Consider the following 18,356-nt stretch of genomic DNA (forward strand, 5'->3'; position numbering starts at 1 on the left):
TCTCTCCCCATGTCTCACTCTCTCCCCATGTCTCACTCTCTCCCCATGTCTCACTCTCTCCCCATGTCTCACTCTCTCCCCATGTCTCACTCTCTCCCCATGTCTCACTCTCTCCCCATGTCTCACTCTCTCCCCATGTCTCACTCTCTCCCCATGTCTCACTCTCTCCGTGTCTTACTCTCTCCCCATGTCTCACTCTCTCCCCGTAACTCTCTCCCCATGTCTCACTCTCTCCCCATCTCACTCTCCCCATGTCTCACTCTCCCCATGTCTCACTCTCCCCACGTCTCACTCTCCCCATGTCTCACTCTCTCCCCATGTCTCACTCTCCCCATGTCTCACTCTCTCCCCATGTCTCACTCTCTCCCCATGTCTCACTCTCTCCCCATGTCTCACTCTCCCCATGTCTCACTCTCCCCATGTCCCACTCTCTCCGTGTCTCACTCTCTCCCCATGTCTCACTCTCTCCCCATGTCTCACTCTCCCCATGTCCCACTCTCTCCGTGTCCCACTCTCTCCCCATGTCTCACTCTCTCCCCATGTCCCACTCTCCCCATGTCCCACTCCCTCCGTGTCTCACTCTCTCCCCATGTCTCACTCTCTCCCCATGTCTCACTCTCCCCATGTCCCACTCTATCCGTGTCTCACTCTCTCCCCATGTCTCACTCTCCCCATGTCCCACTCTCTCGGTGTCTCACTCTCTCCCCATGTCTCACTCTCTCCCAGTAACTCTCTTCCCATATCTCACTCTCTCCCCATGTCTCACTCTCTCCCCATGTCTCACTCTCTCCCCATGTCTCACTCTCTCCCCATGTCTCACTCTCTCCCAATGTCTCACTCTCTCCCCATGTCTCACTCTCCCCGTGTCCCACTCTCTCCGTGTCCCACTCTCTCCCCATGTCTCACTCTCTCCCCATGTCTCACTCTCTCCCCATGTCTCACTCTCTCCCCATGTCTCACTCTCCCCATGTCTCACTCTCCCCATGTCTCATTCTCTCCCCATGTCTCACTCTCTCCCCATGTCTCACTCTCCCCATGTCCCACTCTCTCCGTGTCTCACTCTCTCCCCATGTCTCACTCTCTCCCAGTAACTCTCTCCCCATATCTCACTCTCTCCCCATGTCTCACTCTCTCCCCATGTCTCACTCTCTCCCCATGTCTCACTCTCTCTCTCCTTGTATCTCTCTCACCATGTCTCATTATGTCTCCCCGTATCTCTCTCTCCCGATGTCTCTCTCATGTCTCATTCTGTCTCCCCTTATCTTTCTTTCCATGTCTCTCTCCCCATGTCTTTCTCTCTCCCCATGTCTCATTCTCTCCATGTCTCACTCTCTCTCGGTGTCTCACTTTCTCCACATGTCTCTCTCCCCGTGTCTCATTCTCTCTCCCCACGTCTCATTCTCTCCCCGTATCTCTCTCCTCATGCCTCACTCTCTCTCTCCCTCGCCATGTCTCATTCTGTCTCCCCTTATCTTTCTTTCCATGACTCTCTCCCCATGTCTCACTCTCTCCCCATGTCTCACTCTCTCCCCATGTCTCACTCTCTCCCCATGTCTCACTCTCTCCCCATGTCTCACTCTCTCCCCATGTCCCACACTCCCCATGTCCCACTCTCTCCGTGTCTCACTCTCTCCCCATGTCTCACTCTCTCCCCATGTCTCACTCTCTCCATGTCCCACTCTATCCGTGTCTCACTCTCTCCCCATGTCTCACTCTCCCCATGTCCCACTCTCTCGGTGTCTCACTCTCTCCCCATGTCTCACTCTCTCCCAGTAACTCTCTCCCCATATCTCACTCTCTCCCCATGTCTCACTCTCTCCCCATGTCTCACTCTCTCCCCATGTCTCACTCTCTCCCCATGTCTCACTCTCCCCGTGTCCCACTCTCTCCGTGTCCCACTCTCTCCCCATGTCTCACTCTCTCCCCATGTCTCACTCTCTCCCCATGTCTCACTCTCCCCATGTCTCACTCTCCCCATGTCTCACTCTCTCCCCATGTCTCACTCTCTCCCCATGTCTCACTCTCCCCGTGTCCCACTCTCTCCGTGTCCCACTCTCTCCCCATGTCTCACTCTCTCCCCATGTCTCACTCTCTCCCCATGTCTCACTCTCCCCATGTCTCACTCTCCCCATGTCTCACTCTCTCCCCATGTCTCACTCTCCCCGTGTCCCACTCTCTCCGTGTCCCACTCTCTCCCCATGTCTCACTCTCTCCCCATGTCTCACTCTCTCCCAGTAACTCTCTCCCCATATCTCACTCTCTCCCCATGTCTCACTCTCTCCCCATGTCTCACTCTCTCCCCATGTCTCACTCTCTCTCCTTGTATCTCTCTCACCATGTCTCATTATGTCTCCCCGTATCTCGCTCTCCCGATGTCTCTCTCATGTCTCATTCTGTCTCCCCTTATCTTTCTTTCCATGTCTCTCTCCCCATGTCTTTCTCTCTCCCCATGTCTCATTCTCTCCATGTCTCACTCTCTCTCGGTGTCTCACTTTCTCCACATGTCTCTCTCCCCGTGTCTCATTCTCTCTCCCCACGTCTCATTCTCTCCCCGTATCTCTCTCCTCATGCCTCACTCTCTCTCTCCCTCGCCATGTCTCATTCTGTCTCCCCTTATCTTTCTTTCCATGACTCTCTCCCCATGTCTCACTCTCTCCCCATGTCTCACTCTCTCCCCATGTCTCACTCTCTCCCCATGTCTCACTCTCTCCCCATGTCTCACTCTCTCCCCATGTCTCACTCTCTCCCCATGTCTCACTCTCTCCCCATGTCTCACTCTCTCCCCATGTCTCACTCTCTCCCCATGTCTCACTCTCTCCGTGTCTTACTCTCTCCCCATGTCTCACTCTCTCCCCATGTCTCACTCTCTCCCCATGTCCCACACTCCCCATGTCCCACTCTCTCCGTGTCTCACTCTCTCCCCATGTCTCACTCTCTCCCCATGTCTCACTCTCTCCATGTCCCACTCTATCCGTGTCTCACTCTCTCCCCATGTCTCACTCTCCCCATGTCCCACTCTCTCGGTGTCTCACTCTCTCCCCATGTCTCACTCTCTCCCAGTAACTCTCTCCCCATATCTCACTCTCTCCCCATGTCTCACTCTCTCCCCATGTCTCACTCTCTCCCCATGTCTCACTCTCTCCCCATGTCTCACTCTCCCCGTGTCCCACTCTCTCCGTGTCCCACTCTCTCCCCATGTCTCACTCTCTCCCCATGTCTCACTCTCTCCCCATGTCTCACTCTCCCCATGTCTCACTCTCCCCATGTCTCACTCTCTCCCCATGTCTCACTCTCTCCCCATGTCTCACTCTCCCCGTGTCCCACTCTCTCCGTGTCCCACTCTCTCCCCATGTCTCACTCTCTCCCCATGTCTCACTCTCTCCCCATGTCTCACTCTCCCCATGTCTCACTCTCCCCATGTCTCACTCTCTCCCCATGTCTCACTCTCCCCGTGTCCCACTCTCTCCGTGTCCCACTCTCTCCCCATGTCTCACTCTCTCCCCATGTCTCACTCTCTCCCAGTAACTCTCTCCCCATATCTCACTCTCTCCCCATGTCTCACTCTCTCCCCATGTCTCACTCTCTCCCCATGTCTCACTCTCTCTCCTTGTATCTCTCTCACCATGTCTCATTATGTCTCCCCGTATCTCGCTCTCCCGATGTCTCTCTCATGTCTCATTCTGTCTCCCCTTATCTTTCTTTCCATGTCTCTCTCCCCATGTCTTTCTCTCTCCCCATGTCTCATTCTCTCCATGTCTCACTCTCTCTCGGTGTCTCACTTTCTCCACATGTCTCTCTCCCCGTGTCTCATTCTCTCTCCCCACGTCTCATTCTCTCCCCGTATCTCTCTCCTCATGCCTCACTCTCTCTCTCCCTCGCCATGTCTCATTCTGTCTCCCCTTATCTTTCTTTCCATGACTCTCTCCCCATGTCTCACTCTCTCCCCATGTCTCACTCTCTCCCCATGTCTCACTCTCTCCCCATGTCTCACTCTCTCCCCATGTCTCACTCTCTCCCCATGTCTCACTCTCTCCCCATGTCTCACTCTCTCCCCATGTCTCACTCTCTCCCCATGTCTCACTCTCTCCCCATGTCTCACTCTCTCCGTGTCTTACTCTCTCCCCATGTCTCACTCTCTCCCCGTAACTCTCTCCCCATGTCTCACTCTCTCCCCATGTCTCACTCTCTCCCCATGTCTCACTCTCCCCATGTCTCACTCTCCCCACGTCTCACTCTCCCCATGTCTCACTCTCTCCCCATGTCTCACTCTCCCCATGTCTCACTCTCTCCCCATGTCTCACTCTCTCCCCATGTCTCACTCTCTCCCCATGTCTCACTCTCTCCCCATGTCTCACTCTCCCCATGTCTCACTCTCCCCATGTCCCACTCTCTCCGTGTCTCACTCTCTCCCCATGTCTCACTCTCTCCCCATGTCTAACTCTCCCCATGTCCCACTCTCTCCGTGTCCCACTCTCTCCCCATGTCTCTCTCTCTCCCCATGTCCCACTCTCCCCATGTCCCACTCTCTCCGTGTCTCACTCTCTCCCCATGTCTCACTCTCTCCCCATGTATCACTCTCCCCATGTCCCACTCTATCCGTGTCTCACTCTCTCCCCATGTCTCACTCTCCCCATGTCCCACTCTCTCGGTGTCTCACTCTCTCCCCATGTCTCACTCTCTCCCAGTAACTCTCTCCCCATATCTCACTCTCTCCCCATGTCTCACTCTCTCCCCATGTCTCACTCTCTCCCCATGTCTCACTCTCTCCCCATGTCTCACTCTCTCTCTCTTTGTATCTCTCTCACCATGTCTCATTCTGTCTCCCCGTATCTCTCTCCCGATGTCTCTCTCATGTCTCATTCTCTCTCCCCGTATCTCTCTTTCCATTACTCTCTCCCCATGTCTTTCTCTCTTCCCATGTCTCATTCTCTCCGTGTCTCTTTCTCTCGGTGTCTCACTCTTTCTCCACATGTCTCTCTCCCCGTGTCTCATTCTCTCTCCCCGTGTCTCATTCTCTCTCCCCACGTCTCATTCTCTCCCCGTAGCTCTCTCCGCATGTCTCACTCTCTCTCCCTCGCCATGTCTCATTCTGTCTCCCCTTATCTTTCTTTCCATGTCTCTCTCCCCATGTCTTTCTCTCTCCCCATGTCTCATTCTCTCCATGTCTCACTCTCTCTCGGTGTCTCACTTTCTCCACATGTCTCTCTCTCCGTGTCTCATTCTCTCTCCCCACGTCTCATTCTCTCCCCATATCTCTCTCCTCATGCCTCACTCTCTCCCTCGCCATGTCTCATTCTGTCTCCTCTTATCTTTCTTTCCATGACTCTCTCCCCATGTCTCACTCTCTCCCCATGTCTCACTCTCTCCCCATGTCTCACTCTCTCCCCATGTCTCACTCTCTCCCCATGTCTCACTCTCTCCCCATGTCTCACTCTCCCCATGTCCCACTCTCTCCGTGTCTCACTCTCTCCCCATGTCTCTCTCCCCGTGTCTCATTCTCTCTCCCCACGTCTCATTCTCTCCCCGTATCTCTCTCCTCATGCCTCACTCTCTCTCTCCCTCGCCATGTCTCATTCTGTCTCCCCTTATCTTTCTTTCCATGACTCTCTCCCCATGTCTTTCTCTCTCCCCATGTCTCATTCTCTCCGTGTCTCACTCTCTCTCCTCGTGTGTGTGTCTCTCTCACCCTTTTCTCCCACGAATGGCAGGGACCACGTGAAAACGTCCATGAAGTTGGGCAGCCAATACGGGTGCGGCGAGCAATTGAACTGGCGAATATTCATCACGTTGTTCTCATACTTGAGGATAGCCGCTGGGAGAGAGAGGGAGAATCAGAGGGGGAGAAAGAGAGGGGGAGAGTCAGCGAGAGAGATGGGGAGAGAGGGAGCGAAAGGGAGAGAGATGGGGAGAGAAGGAAAGAGAGGGAGAGATAGGGAAAGAGGGAGATAGAGAAAGTTGAATCAGAGGGGGAGAAAGAGAGGTGGAGAAAGAGAGGGGGAGAAAGAGATAGGGAGAGAGATAGGAAAAGAGGGAGAATCAGAGGGGGAGAAAGATATGGGGAGAGAAAGGGAGAGATATGGGGAGATAGGGAAAGAGAGGGAGAGAAAGAGGGGGAGGAGAGTTATTAGGATGTAGCGTTTTTAAAGTAGTGGTAACCTTGTTGTGGGTAGCAGTATGTGTGAGTGGAGTATTTCTGAGTGAAGTTAGGGCATAGTTGGGGTGCAGTATATATGAGTGAATTTAGCGTGTAGTAGATAAGTGTAGTTAAAATGTAGTGTATATGAGTGTGATTAAGTTGTAGTTAGGGTGGAGTGTAGTGTAGCTAGGGTGTAGTGTGTGAGTAGCTATGGAGCAGTGTGAGTGTAGCTATAGTGCAGTGTGTGTTCAAGTGTAGCGATAGTGCAGTGTGTTTGTAGCTATGGTGCAGTGTGTGTGAGTGTAGCTATTGTGCAGTTAGTGTGGGTGTAGCTATAGTGCAGTGAGTGTGGGTGTAGCTATGGTGCAGTGTGTGTGTTTGTAGCTATAGTGCAGTGAATGTGGGTGTAGCTATGGTGCAGTGTGTGTGAGTGTAGCTATTGTGCAGTGTGTGAGTGTAGCTATTGTGTAGTGTCTGAGTGTATCTATGGTGCAGTGAGTGTGAGTGTAGCTATGGTGCAATGAGTGCGTGTGTAGCTATGGTGCAGTGAGTGTGTTTGTAGCTATAGTGCAGTGTGTGTGTGTAGCTATGGTGCAGTGTAGTGTATGAGTGTATCTATGGTGCAGTGAGTGTGAGTGTAGCTATGGTGCAGTGAGTGTGTGTGTAGCTATGGTGCAGTGTGTTTGTAGCTATGGTGCAGAGTGTGTGTGTAGCTATGGTGCAGTGTCTGAGTGTATCTATGGTGCAGTGAGTGTGAGTGTAGCTATGGTGCAGTGAGTGTGTGTGTAGCTATGGTGCAGTGAGTGTGTTTGTAGCTATGGTGCAGAGTGTGTGTGTAGCTATGGTGCAGTGAGTGTGTTTGTAGCTATGGTGCAGAGTGTGTGTGTAGCTATGGTGGAGTGTAGTGTCTGAGTGTATCTATGGTGCAGTGAGTGTGAATGTAGCTATGGTGCAGTGAGTGTATGTGTAGCTATGGTGCAGTGTGTTTGTAGCTATGGTGCAGAGTGTGTGTGTAGCTATGGTGCAGTGTAGTGTCTGAGTGTATCTATGGTGCAGTGAGTGTGAGTGTAGCTATGGTGCAGTGAGTGTGTGTGTAGCTATGGTGCAGTGAGTGTGTTTGTAGCTATGGTGCAGAGTGTGTGTGTAGCTATGGTGCAGTGAGTGTGTTTGTAGCTCTGGTGCAGAGTGTGTGTGTAGCTATGGTGCAGTGTAGTGTCTGAGTGTATCTATGGTGCAGTGAGTGTGAGTGTAGCTATGGTGCAGTGAGTGTGTGTGTAACTATGGTGCAGTGTGTGTGTAGCTATGGTGCAGTGTATGTGTAGCTATGGTGCAGTGAGTGTGTGTGTAGCTATGGTGTAGTATGTGAGTGTCGCTATGGTGCAGTGAGTGTGTGTGTAGCTATGGTGCAGTGTGTGTAGCTATGGTGGAGTGTGTGTATTTATGGTGCAGTGTGTGTAGCTATGGTGGAGTGTGTGTATTTATGGTGCAGTGTGAGTGTAGCTATGGTGCAGTGAGTGGTGTTTGTGTAGCTATTGTGTAGTGTGTGTGTAGCTATGATGCAGTGAGTGTGAGAGTAGCTATGGTGCAGTGTGTGTGTGTGAGTGTAGCTATGGTGCAGTGTGTGTGCGTGTAGCTATCGTGCAGTGTGTGTGAGTGTAGCTATGGTCCAGTGTAGTGTGAGTGTAGCTATGGTGCAGTGTGTGTGAGTGTAGCTGTTGTGTAGTGTGTGTGTAGCTATTGTGTAGTGTGTGTGAGAGTAGCTATGGTGCAGTGAGTGTAGCTATTGTGTAGTGTGTGTGAGTGTAGCTATGGTGCAGTGAGTGTAGCTATTGTGTAGTGTGTGTGAGGGTAGCTATGGTGCAGTGTGTGTGTGGGTGTAGCTATGGTCCAGTGTAGTGTGAGTGTAGCTATGGTGCAGTGAGTGTAGCTATTGTGTAGTGTGTGTGAGGGTAGCTATGGTGCAGTATGTGTGTGGGTGTAGCTATGGTCCAGTGTAGTGTGAGTGTAGCTATGGTCCAGTGTAGTGTGAGTGTAGCTATGGTGCAGTGAGTGTAGCGCTACCCTTGTTGTTGTAGACATCGAGGTAGTTGGGAGCGGAGAAGATGGTAATGAGAGACGGAAATCCGGTTGTCTGACTCTTACGGTACATCCGGTATCTGTGAGAGACAGAGAGACCCTTAGGGTACATTCAGTGCCCGTACGAAACTCTCAGGGTACATCCGGTACCTGTGAGAGACTCTTACGGTACATTTGGTACCTATAAGGGAACTCTTACGGTACATTCAGAACCTGTGAGAGATAAAGAGACTCCTCTCACGGTACATCAGAATCCGAATATTAATATATCCTGGAGAAATCCAATGGAGCTATGAAGCGATTTTTCGAAGATGTCCAAAATGGGGGCACACGGTGGTCAGAATGTTACAACAAAAACGATGCTACACAAACGCTATAGGAGGAGTACAAAGTATAGTATAGATTTGAAGCTTTCGTGACCGCAAGGATTCATACTCTTAGATTTTTTTCGGTAAAGTCACGTAAGGTAAAATAAAATCAATGAAAACAACTAAATAAAATCACGACGTTTCGGAGGCAACGCGAGCTTCCGCCTTCAGGTGGTACCAGTCTTCAGCAAGTCCACTCAGCTCCACATCCTTCCAAACCACATCAGTCCATCTCTTCTCCAGCCCATGTCATTCCTATTTAGCACCCTCTATGTGGCCAAACAGAAACTGCTTGGGCATGCGGTGGCTGGGCATTCAGGCTACATGACCCAGCCAACGCAGCCTTGCATTCCGGAGCATCTCACTGAAGGAAATGTGTCCAGATGTTTCAGGATTTGTGAGCTCCTCACACAAAACAGCCTGGTTAAACCCAGGATGGACCATAGGCAGGCCAGTCTGAATTGTTATAACCAGTGCAGATGTTACATTAGAGGGGCCCACGTTTTACAAGCATAGAGAAGGGAGAGGATGACTGTGGCCGAGAAGACCCCAAGCTTTATGTGGAGTGACAGATTAGTCCGTCAACCCATGGCACCTGGGTCTGTCCCGTGACCTCCTCCTGCACTTCATGTGGCCTCAAAGTGCACCTAACCTGGCACAAGCGCGATTGTGATGTCACCACCACTCAGTGGTAAACGGCGGTTGTTATTGTTGTTGGATAAGTGGGTGAGTGAGTAGGTGACTTAGTGAATGAGGTGAGTGAATGAATGAGGTGAGTGAGTGAGTGAATGAGTGGGTGGGTGAGTGGGTGGGTGAGTGGGTGGGTGAATGAGAATATGAGTGTGTAAGTTGGTGAGTAGGTGGGTGGGTGAGTATTTGCCTTTTTCTAGGTGTTAAAATGCATGTTTGTACATAGCCGAGTAGTTAGTGCATTGCACTACAAACACGTCGACCTGAGTTCAATTCCCATTCACGGCCAAACCAGTGATGATTATCTGAATCCATCTTCGGCCTCCCCTAGATTGCCTCAGCCTCAAATGAGTACCTAGTGCCATGTGTAAACATCGCTACTTGGGAGACAAAGGCGGCGTGATGCTGACCATTAACCCTGCTTTTGTGCCGTGCTGGCCTTCATAGGTGCTGTTACTCGCTAGCAGCACTTGCCCCAACAGTCTGTTAAAGCTACTGGGGGATCTTTATTTTCGTAGCAAAATCGGTGTTAATGCGAGGGGCTGTTAATCCCTCCACCTGGCACTCATTTGTACTAATTAACCATGCTGGAAACACCAAACAAAGCTCGTGCTGGAGGGCCATGGGGAGGACAGGTGTCTGGGGATGCCTTTTGGCAAAAAAAAAAAAACATTTGGCAGAGCCAGACTCTACCCCTCCCCTCAGGGTTCTTCCAGAAACAGAAATCCTGAAGTTACCCAATGTGGAATGTTCGAAGACTCACTGCGGAAGAAAGGCTGCCATTCCTCTGTCAGGAGCTTGACCAGTGCCGTTTGGGCCTCTGGTGTATACTGGAGGTTTGTGGTTCGTGCTCCGGTCGCCATGAGGCGCGGACAGCTCTCCACTCGAGGGGTAGGACACTGCCAAACAACGGGGAGCGGCACTTCTTCTAAGAAAAATAATGAAGGGGGGGGAGGCGTGGGAGCGTGGAGACGAGGCGTGGGAAGCTGCGAGTCCCAGGCTATTGTGAGCTCGCTTCCCCATCAATGGGAGGTGAGGAATGACGGTGCTTGCTCATGCTTCCACCGAAGTGGGAGGATGCAGGCAAAGTCGATGAGTCAGATGCCTTCTTCAACCTCCCGTCCCAGGTGCTGGCTAGAGTAGCTCCTCGGGAGAGTCATCCTGTTGGGTGACTTTAATGCCCGAGTGGGTCATGATGTAGACACCTGGGCCGGAATGATTGGAAGGCATGGGCCAGATCAGCTCAATAACAACGTTAGGAGGCAACTAGACTCATGTGCAGCTCATGGACTTGTAATCACCAATATTCTGTTCCGGCATCATCACTTATCTACACTGAAACCCACAATGGCCCCGTCTCAGCTAGTAGACATGTGCGGAAAAAAGAGCTTCATAGCTCATCGGATTTCTCTAGGATAAAGATAGATTCTGATTCTGAGCTGATGAAGATCGCAAGCGGGAAAATGGATCATCGCTTGCGACTGGGGTTGGCATCGTCCATCCCTCCTCGGGATGCCGAGGGGGAAATAGGTGGGGTTTCAGGACAGCAACTCATGCAGCTGCTATGGCTGCAATGGGTATGCGGTCTAGACCTCCCCAGAGACCATGGCTGACAGAGAAGATGTTCCGGCTGGCTGAGAAGAAATTGACAGTGCCCACTCCCACCGTCTGCAATATGCCACGTCCAAGAATGAGGAGGCTGACCGCAGCCTTCGCTCCGAGGTTCGGAAAGCTGTGGAGATCCAACGGTGAGCGGAAGTCGCGGGTTGCTGAAAAATTGGCAAACTTTCCTTGGGAGCATGCAATCAGCAATAGACTCTGTGAATCCATAAAAAAGTAACTTGCAAGCACCACATCTATCACCATTTTTTCAACGGAAAGAAACGGTGATCCAATCTCTGACCACCAAGAGCAGGTTCACAGGTTTGCTGAGCATTCCTGAGAGGTATTTGGGGGGGGGGGAGCAGAAACCCCTTGGCTCATACAAATCATGGGGCAATGTGGGGCTGACTCTGCTTGTGCTGCCATGCCTCCAATATTGGAGGAAGTAGCTGCTCCCTGTGGGTGGTTGGCCATCTGTTGAGGAAGTGCGAAGGGCGATCTGGAGCACGAGACCAGAAAAAGCGCGGGGTAGAGATGACCTGACCGAAAGCTTTCGTGACTGCAGGAATTCAGATTCTCTGGGTCCTTCGGTAGAGTCACGTAGATAGGTTCAATGAAAATATTTTCTTTTGAACCTATCTACGTGACTTTACCGAAAGAACCAAAGAGTACTCTTTGGGTCTTTCGGTAAAGTCACGTAGGTATAAAATAAATAAAAAATTACGACGTTTTGGGCGCAACACAAGCATCCGTCATCAGGTGGGAAAGCGTGGCCTGCTGCTGATGCAGACTGTTTAAATTTCTCACTTTAACATCATGCTAATCGCTTACATTAACATAGCCACTTCTGTACACAGATACATGCTAATTTCTCACATTAACATCACTAAACCCAGCCACTCCTTTATAACCCTTGGGCTACACCCATTTCAAACCTTTAAAACAGTCTGCTTCAGCAGCAGGCCATGCTTTCCCACCTGATGACGGATGCTTGTGTTGCGCCCGAAACGTCGTGATTTATTTTATTTTATACCTACGTGACTTTACCGAAAGAACCAAAGAGTATGGATTCCCTCAGTCACGAAAGCTTCAAATCAAGATTGAACCCAAAGAATAGAGATGACCTCTCAAGCAAACTGGTGAGGAAGGGTGCCATTTGTGCGAGCGAGTGGGTGGCTGAGTGGGCGAATCAGTGGTTGAGTAAGTGGATGGGTGAGTGAGTGGGAAGATGAATGGGTGGGTGAGTGGGCGAATTAGTGGTTTAGTGAGTGGGTAGGTGAGTGCATAGGTAAGTGGGTGGACGAGTGAGCGAATGGGTGGATGAGTGTGTGGGTAGGTGAGTGGGTAGGTGAGTGGGTGAGTGAGTGAGAAGGTGAGTGGATAGGTGAGTGGGCAGGTGATTTGGTGAGTGAGTGGTTAGGCGAGTGGGTGGGTGAGTGGGTCGGTAAGTGGGTGGGTGAGTGGGTGGATGAGTAGGTGAGTGAGTGGGTGGGTGAGTGGATGGGTGGGTGGGTGCGTGGGTGGGTGCATGGGTGGGTGCGTGGGTAGGTGGGTGTATAGGGTGGGTGCATGGGTGGGTGCGTGGGTACCCTGCATCTTGTGCTTCATGGGCACGGATCACGCACAGGAGTCCGTTGTTCTGCAGGAACTCGCACACGGCCGGGTAGCTGCATGACACACACACAAAGACAAAGATCCCCCGTGTAGCCTTAACAGAATGTTGAGTGTTGTTATCAAGCACCTATAAATACCGGAACGGCACATGAGGTGGTGCGTGGCCAGCACCGTGCTCGGCCGCCTTTGTCTCCCCCGTGGCGATGTTTTTACACATCACACCAATTGAGGCTGAATCGCCCTCGAGAAGGAGGCCCAGGACAGGTTCAGAAAATCGTCCCTGGTGTTGGCCTTGAGCGAGAATCGAGCTCGGGTCATCATGTTTGTAACTAACTACTACACTATCGCTCCCCACATACATACACACGTAAACGCACACTCGCATACAGATACGTATATTCCGCAAGTCTTTCTCTGTCCCACTCTCTCCCCCTTGCTGTGCATGCTGGGAAGTGGGCGTGTCTCCGTGGTGCTCCTGTGGTGTCTGTGCATGGGGCCCGGTTTGTCTCAGCAATCCTGAGCTCACCTGACATTCACCTCACATTTGGTGGTTGATTGTGAACCATCTTCAACTCGTGCGAGATTTTTTTTCCAAGATTAAAGTATGAAAAGTAACATAAGCGTTTTACCCTTTCTGGCAATAAAACAGGTTTAATTTTATTATTTTATTCTCATTCTACGTGACTTTACCGAAAGAACCAAAGAAAATCAAACAGGTGTTAAGCTATTCAAACGCCAAATAGATTCCCTTGTGCAAGGAATCAAGCATTGCATTAACCACCCAAAGTACTTGTGGTGAACATGCAAACAAACGTGCTCTGCTAATATACGCATTTCTTTGAAACTGATTGGCCTAGACCACATCATGTTTCTTCTATCCATACCAGTCGTCTCTCTTTCGATGTCTTTGCGTCCCTGTACATGTTGCGTTCCCTCAGGCCTCCACGTCTGTCGGCCCGGTCCTCTGTATATCCCGGCTGCTAATGCACTGCTCCATCTTCCTGCACTCTCTCCGCTATTTCCACCACGACCACTACTGCCTCACTCGCCGTCTCTGGCATTATGAACTCTTACTCTGGTTCAACATCCTTCATCGTTATCATCATCATCAGTGATTTCTTCCGCACCGAACATAGCCAACCGTGCTAATCGGAGGATGGGTGAGTGAGTGGGCGAGTAACTATGTGAGTCTATGTCTGCATGTAGAACTTATTTCGCTCCGTACGTTGCCAACCGTGCTAATCGGAGGATGGGTGAGTGAGTGGGTGAGTAACTATGCGAGTCTATGTCTGCATGTAGAACTTATTTCGCTCCGTACGTAGCCAACCGTGCTAATCGGAGGATGGGTGAGTGAGTGGGTGAGTAACTATGTGAGTCTATGTCTGCATGTAGAACTTATTTCGCTCCGTACGTAGCCAACCGTGCTAATCGGAGGATGGGTGAGTGAGTGGGTGAGTAACTATGTGAGTCTATGTCTGCATGTAGAACTTATTTCGCTCCGTACGTAGCCAACCGTGCTAAGTGGAGGATGGGTGAGTGACTATGCGAGTCTATGTGCGTACAAGTGCTGAACTTCTTTCGCATCGTACGTAGCCGACAGTGGTAACTGGAAGGTGGGTGAGTGGGTCAGTCTATGTGCTTATGCCCTCCCCCCCGAACCCCCGCCCTCCCTCCCATCACCCCCTCCCACCTGTAGAAGTAGGAGCACCCACGCACGCTGTTGTAGGTGAAATGCTCCTGGGTCTTCTCGCTCCCAAAGTCCTCGAGGGGATCCGACCACAGGAGGTCGCAGACCGGGCCGTAGGCCGGAGGCTCTCGGAACCTGTCCAGCTGAAAGCGGGGGAGGGAGGGGAGGGAGGGAGAGGGTGGGGAGGGAGGGAGGGAGGGAGGGAGGGAGGGAGGGAGGGAGGGAGGGAGGGAGGGAGGGAGGGAGGGAGGGAGGGAGGGAGGGAGGGAGGGAGGGAGGGAGGGAGGGAGGGAGGGAGGGAGGGAGAAGTGGGGTTTAACACACAGCTCCTAAACCTTAACTCTTAACTCTAAACCTTAGCTCTTAACTTTCACTGCAGCCTTGCTCCCTCTTCGGTTCTAAATCGTAAAAAAAAAAGTATAATGTTAACACAGTCGTACCTCGGTATACGACCGCTTTGGAATACATCGAATTTGGTACACGTCGCGTTTTGACGAGAAAAAAAATGTCTTGGGATACGCCGTCTTGCTTGAGATACGACGCGCTTCCTAGAACTTGTATGGGTCGGGATGAGTCAGTCTGCCTGTACAATAGATCTCGTTCGGTGCACAACCCCCTTGCTGCAACTCTCCGTGAATTTTCACGTGTTTTTTTTTGTCATTTTAACGTGATTTTTTTGGCGAATTCACTCAAGATGGGTCCTATGAAGGTTCGTGAGAAAAGCCTCCCCTTCCTCACCACCATCCTCGTAGGCTATCAAACTCCTCTCAGCAAGTGATGTTAAATTGTATTTTCATTTCAATTTATTTATGTATTTATTAATTTATGTATGCATTTTAGTAATAAGCAGTGTCTACATTATGTTATGCAACCCCATTAATGTATAATATGGCATATAACATCATTTCTTATACTCTGGAACGGATTATTTCCTTTCCTTTTATTTCTTATGAGAAAAATTCGTTTGGTGTTCGACATTTTCGGTACAAGTCCTACCCCTTCTGGAACGAATTAACGACGTATACCGAGGTACCACTGTAAATGCATAGGGGTTCATGAAACAAAGCAGTTGCACTTACGTGCCCTGTGCTGGATTCGTGTTTTCGAATGATTTACCATCTAAAAAATACAAATGATCCAGCCATGTCTAGTCTCCCCAGAAAGGGCAGCTCACATCCCCATGGGGTGCACGCACTCCAGGTTAAGAAGCACCACTGACCTAGGATAATCACCCCTTTAAACTTTCTTTTGTTTTCCTTCTTTCTTTGCCTCTATTTGTGATAATATCATCCTTCTACGGTGAGTTGCAATGTTATTTTATTTTATACACCTTTTGATAATTCGTCTTGTTCTGTTTTACGGACACGTCGTTTTGCCGTTCCGTCCTACGTTCTCTTCTGCTCCCATCAGCAACCGCGTCCCGCGTTCTACGAATCCTCAGTTAACCTTAGAGGTGAAAGTTTTTCAACGGGTTTACTTCACTTGACTCCCATGTTTGTCGTGGTCAAATCTTGCAATCAAAAGTTAGTCCACTTCCCGTTGTCCAATCAATTCCAAATTTTGCACACGTACTCACATCCGGTGACAATGCATGCCAGTATCAAAATCAACATCAATTCATCAATTAATTCGCGACTTTAAAGCAATTTACATTTTGTATGGACGCCTTATTGTTTATGTGTAGATTTGCGAAGGTCAAAAACGCCGCGGTCACGAAACCCTGGAATCGCCTCGCCCAAGAAGCAGGTACCGCGTGCCTCGGGCATCACGTGTCTCGGACACCACGTGTCTCGGGCACCGCGTGTCTCGGGCACCACGTGTCTCGGTCACCGCGTGTCTCGGGCACCGCGTGTCTTGGACACCGCGTGTCTCAGGCACCGCGTGTCTCGGGCACCGCGTGTCTCGGGCACCGCGTGTCTCGGGCACCGCGTGTCTCGGGCACCACGTGTCTCAGGCACCGCGTGTCTCGGTGCACCACCTGTCTCGGGCACCACGTGTCTCGGTCACCGCGTGTCTCGGGCACCACGTGTCTCGGGCACCGCGTGTCTCGGGCACCACGTGTCTCGGACACCGCGTGTCTCGGGCACCGCGTGTCTCGGACACCGCGTGTCTCGGGCACCACGTGTCTCGGACACCGCGTGTCTCGGACACCGCGTGTCTCGGGCACCGCGTGTCTCGGACACCACGTGTCTCGGGCACCGCGTGTCTCGGACACCGCGTGTCTCGGACACCACGTGTCTCGGGCACCACGTGTCTCGGACACCACGTGTCTCGGGCACCGCGTGTCTCGGACACCACGTGTCTCGGGCACCACGTGTCTCGGACACCACGTGTCTCGGTCACCGAGTGTCTCGGGCACCGCGTGTCTCGGGCACCACGTGTCTCGGGCACCGCGTGTCTCGGGCACCACGTGTCTCGGACACCGCGTGTCTCGGACACCGCGTGTCTCGGGCACCGCGTGTCTCGGACACCGCGTGTCTCGGGCACCACGTGTCTCGGATACCGCGTGTCTCGGACACCGCGTGTCTCGGGCACCACGTGTCTCGGGCACCACGTGTCTCGGACACCACGTGTCTCGGGCACCGCGTGTCTCGGACACCACGTGTCTCGGGCACCACGTGTCTCGGACACCACGTGTCTCGGGCACCGCGTGTCTCGTCATCATTGTCAACACTTGCCCGGAGGCACATTTATTGTGGTATTGCTGCAAATTCTCCGAAGTGTTAACATTATTTTTTTAAGCACCCTGTATATTACACGATACACTCCCTCCGATTAGCATGGTTGGCTACGAGCGGTGCGAAAGAAGTTCAACATAAACACACGACAGTGTCCTCTTCGGACCCCTTCTTTATAGGTTTGCGTGCGTGCACATTAGGCCTGTCTGTTATTGCAAGCACAGCAGAACCCCTCTTAATTGGTTCCAGATTGGTAATTGGTTCCACAAAACCGGTCGTGAAGAGATTTGGTCTTCAAGTGAGTATAGGAAATACACCTTAAAGGCTCAATTTAAATCATGACTTAAAGCTTTCGTGACTGCAGGAATTAATGTTCTTTGGGTCTTTCGGCAAAAGTCACGTAGATATCTAGATAATCTACGTGACGTAGATTACCTACGTGACATTACCGAAAGACCCAAAGAATAAGGCTAAATTTCTTCCGATAGCGTCGAATGGAGCCCCCCCTTTTGACCCGCAAAACGTACGTTACGACATTTAAAACAATGGATACCAATACATAAAGATACTCGTCGAGCGCAAGAGCCGAGGCAGAGACGGAGCAGTGGGGGCGAGGGGAGGGGAGTGACAAAGTGGAAAACCCAATGGGTGGCTCAAGTCAGAGCCCCTAACCACAGAGCCCCACGTGAGTTGGCAGCAGTAGGCCCCATTCCATCTCAGTGTGCTGCCAGGGAGACGGCGCTTCAGTAAGCCACCGCCGGCCACCTTTAAAAAAAAGCTGGACCTCCGGCGAGGACATCCGTAGATAACTCGTCCTTCCTTAACCTCGGGATCTAGCGGGGATGAGGATGATCCATTTAAAGACCTCCCAGATTTGGACGGCGGATAGTGCAACCCCACGCCGAGGGGGCAGACGAGGATGATAATCGTGGCAAAGGTGGGGATTTGTTCTTGAGTCAACATTCTCACACCCCCTCTGGGGTTGCAACATTGTTTGCGCCAGGGTTTAGTCACCCAATGTGGTTGACCAAGCTGAAGTGGTACCAGGAAGTGCCCTCAATGTCAAAATAAGAAACAAGGACCTAGATTTGAAGCTTTCGTGACTGCAAGCAATCATACTCTTTGTTTTTTTTCAGCAAAGTCACGTAGGTAAAAAAAAAAAAAAAAAAAAAATGAAAACGACTAAATTAAATCACGACGTTTCGGGCGCAACACAAGCGTCCGTCATCAGCAACTGTCTGAGATATCTCGGCAACGGTCTTCGCTGTGGTTGTCCCCACCTGATGACGGACGCTTGTGTTGCGCCCGAAACGTCGTGATTTCATTTAGTTGTTTTCATTTATTTCATTGATTTTCTTTTCAACCTACGTGACTTAACCGAAAAAAACAAAGAGTATAAACAAGGAACCTCATTAATAATGTCTACGCACCAATCAATGATGCAGACAAACTTTTTTTTTCTTTCTGCGCACTGCAGAGGCATCGCGTGAACATTACAAATGACG

The 18,356-nt window shown here is 51.1% G+C and overlaps 1 protein-coding gene across 2 annotated transcripts in view; it reads right to left on the reverse strand.

Moving 5' to 3' along the window:
- The window catches only part of LOC116956842 (protein phosphatase 3 catalytic subunit alpha-like), a 67,160-nt gene that overhangs the window by 33,122 nt on the left and 15,682 nt on the right, over positions 1-18,356 (reverse strand). For both annotated transcript variants that reach the window (XM_032978685.2, XM_076054743.1), the window contains exons 6-9: positions 14,177-14,316; positions 12,462-12,539; positions 8,198-8,292; positions 5,687-5,812 (exon numbers count right to left, since the gene is read on the reverse strand). In XM_032978685.2, coding sequence (XP_032834576.1) covers positions 5,687-5,812; positions 8,198-8,292; positions 12,462-12,539; positions 14,177-14,316 — 439 coding nt within the window. The remainder of the gene's footprint in view (positions 1-5,686; positions 5,813-8,197; positions 8,293-12,461; positions 12,540-14,176; positions 14,317-18,356) is intronic.

This window comes from Petromyzon marinus, chromosome 68, assembly GCF_048934315.1.
Source record: "Petromyzon marinus isolate PM22_M1 ecotype Great Lakes invasive population chromosome 68, UKy_Petmar_22M1.pri1.0, whole genome shotgun sequence".
Lineage (NCBI taxonomy): Eukaryota > Metazoa > Chordata > Hyperoartia > Petromyzontiformes > Petromyzontidae > Petromyzon > Petromyzon marinus.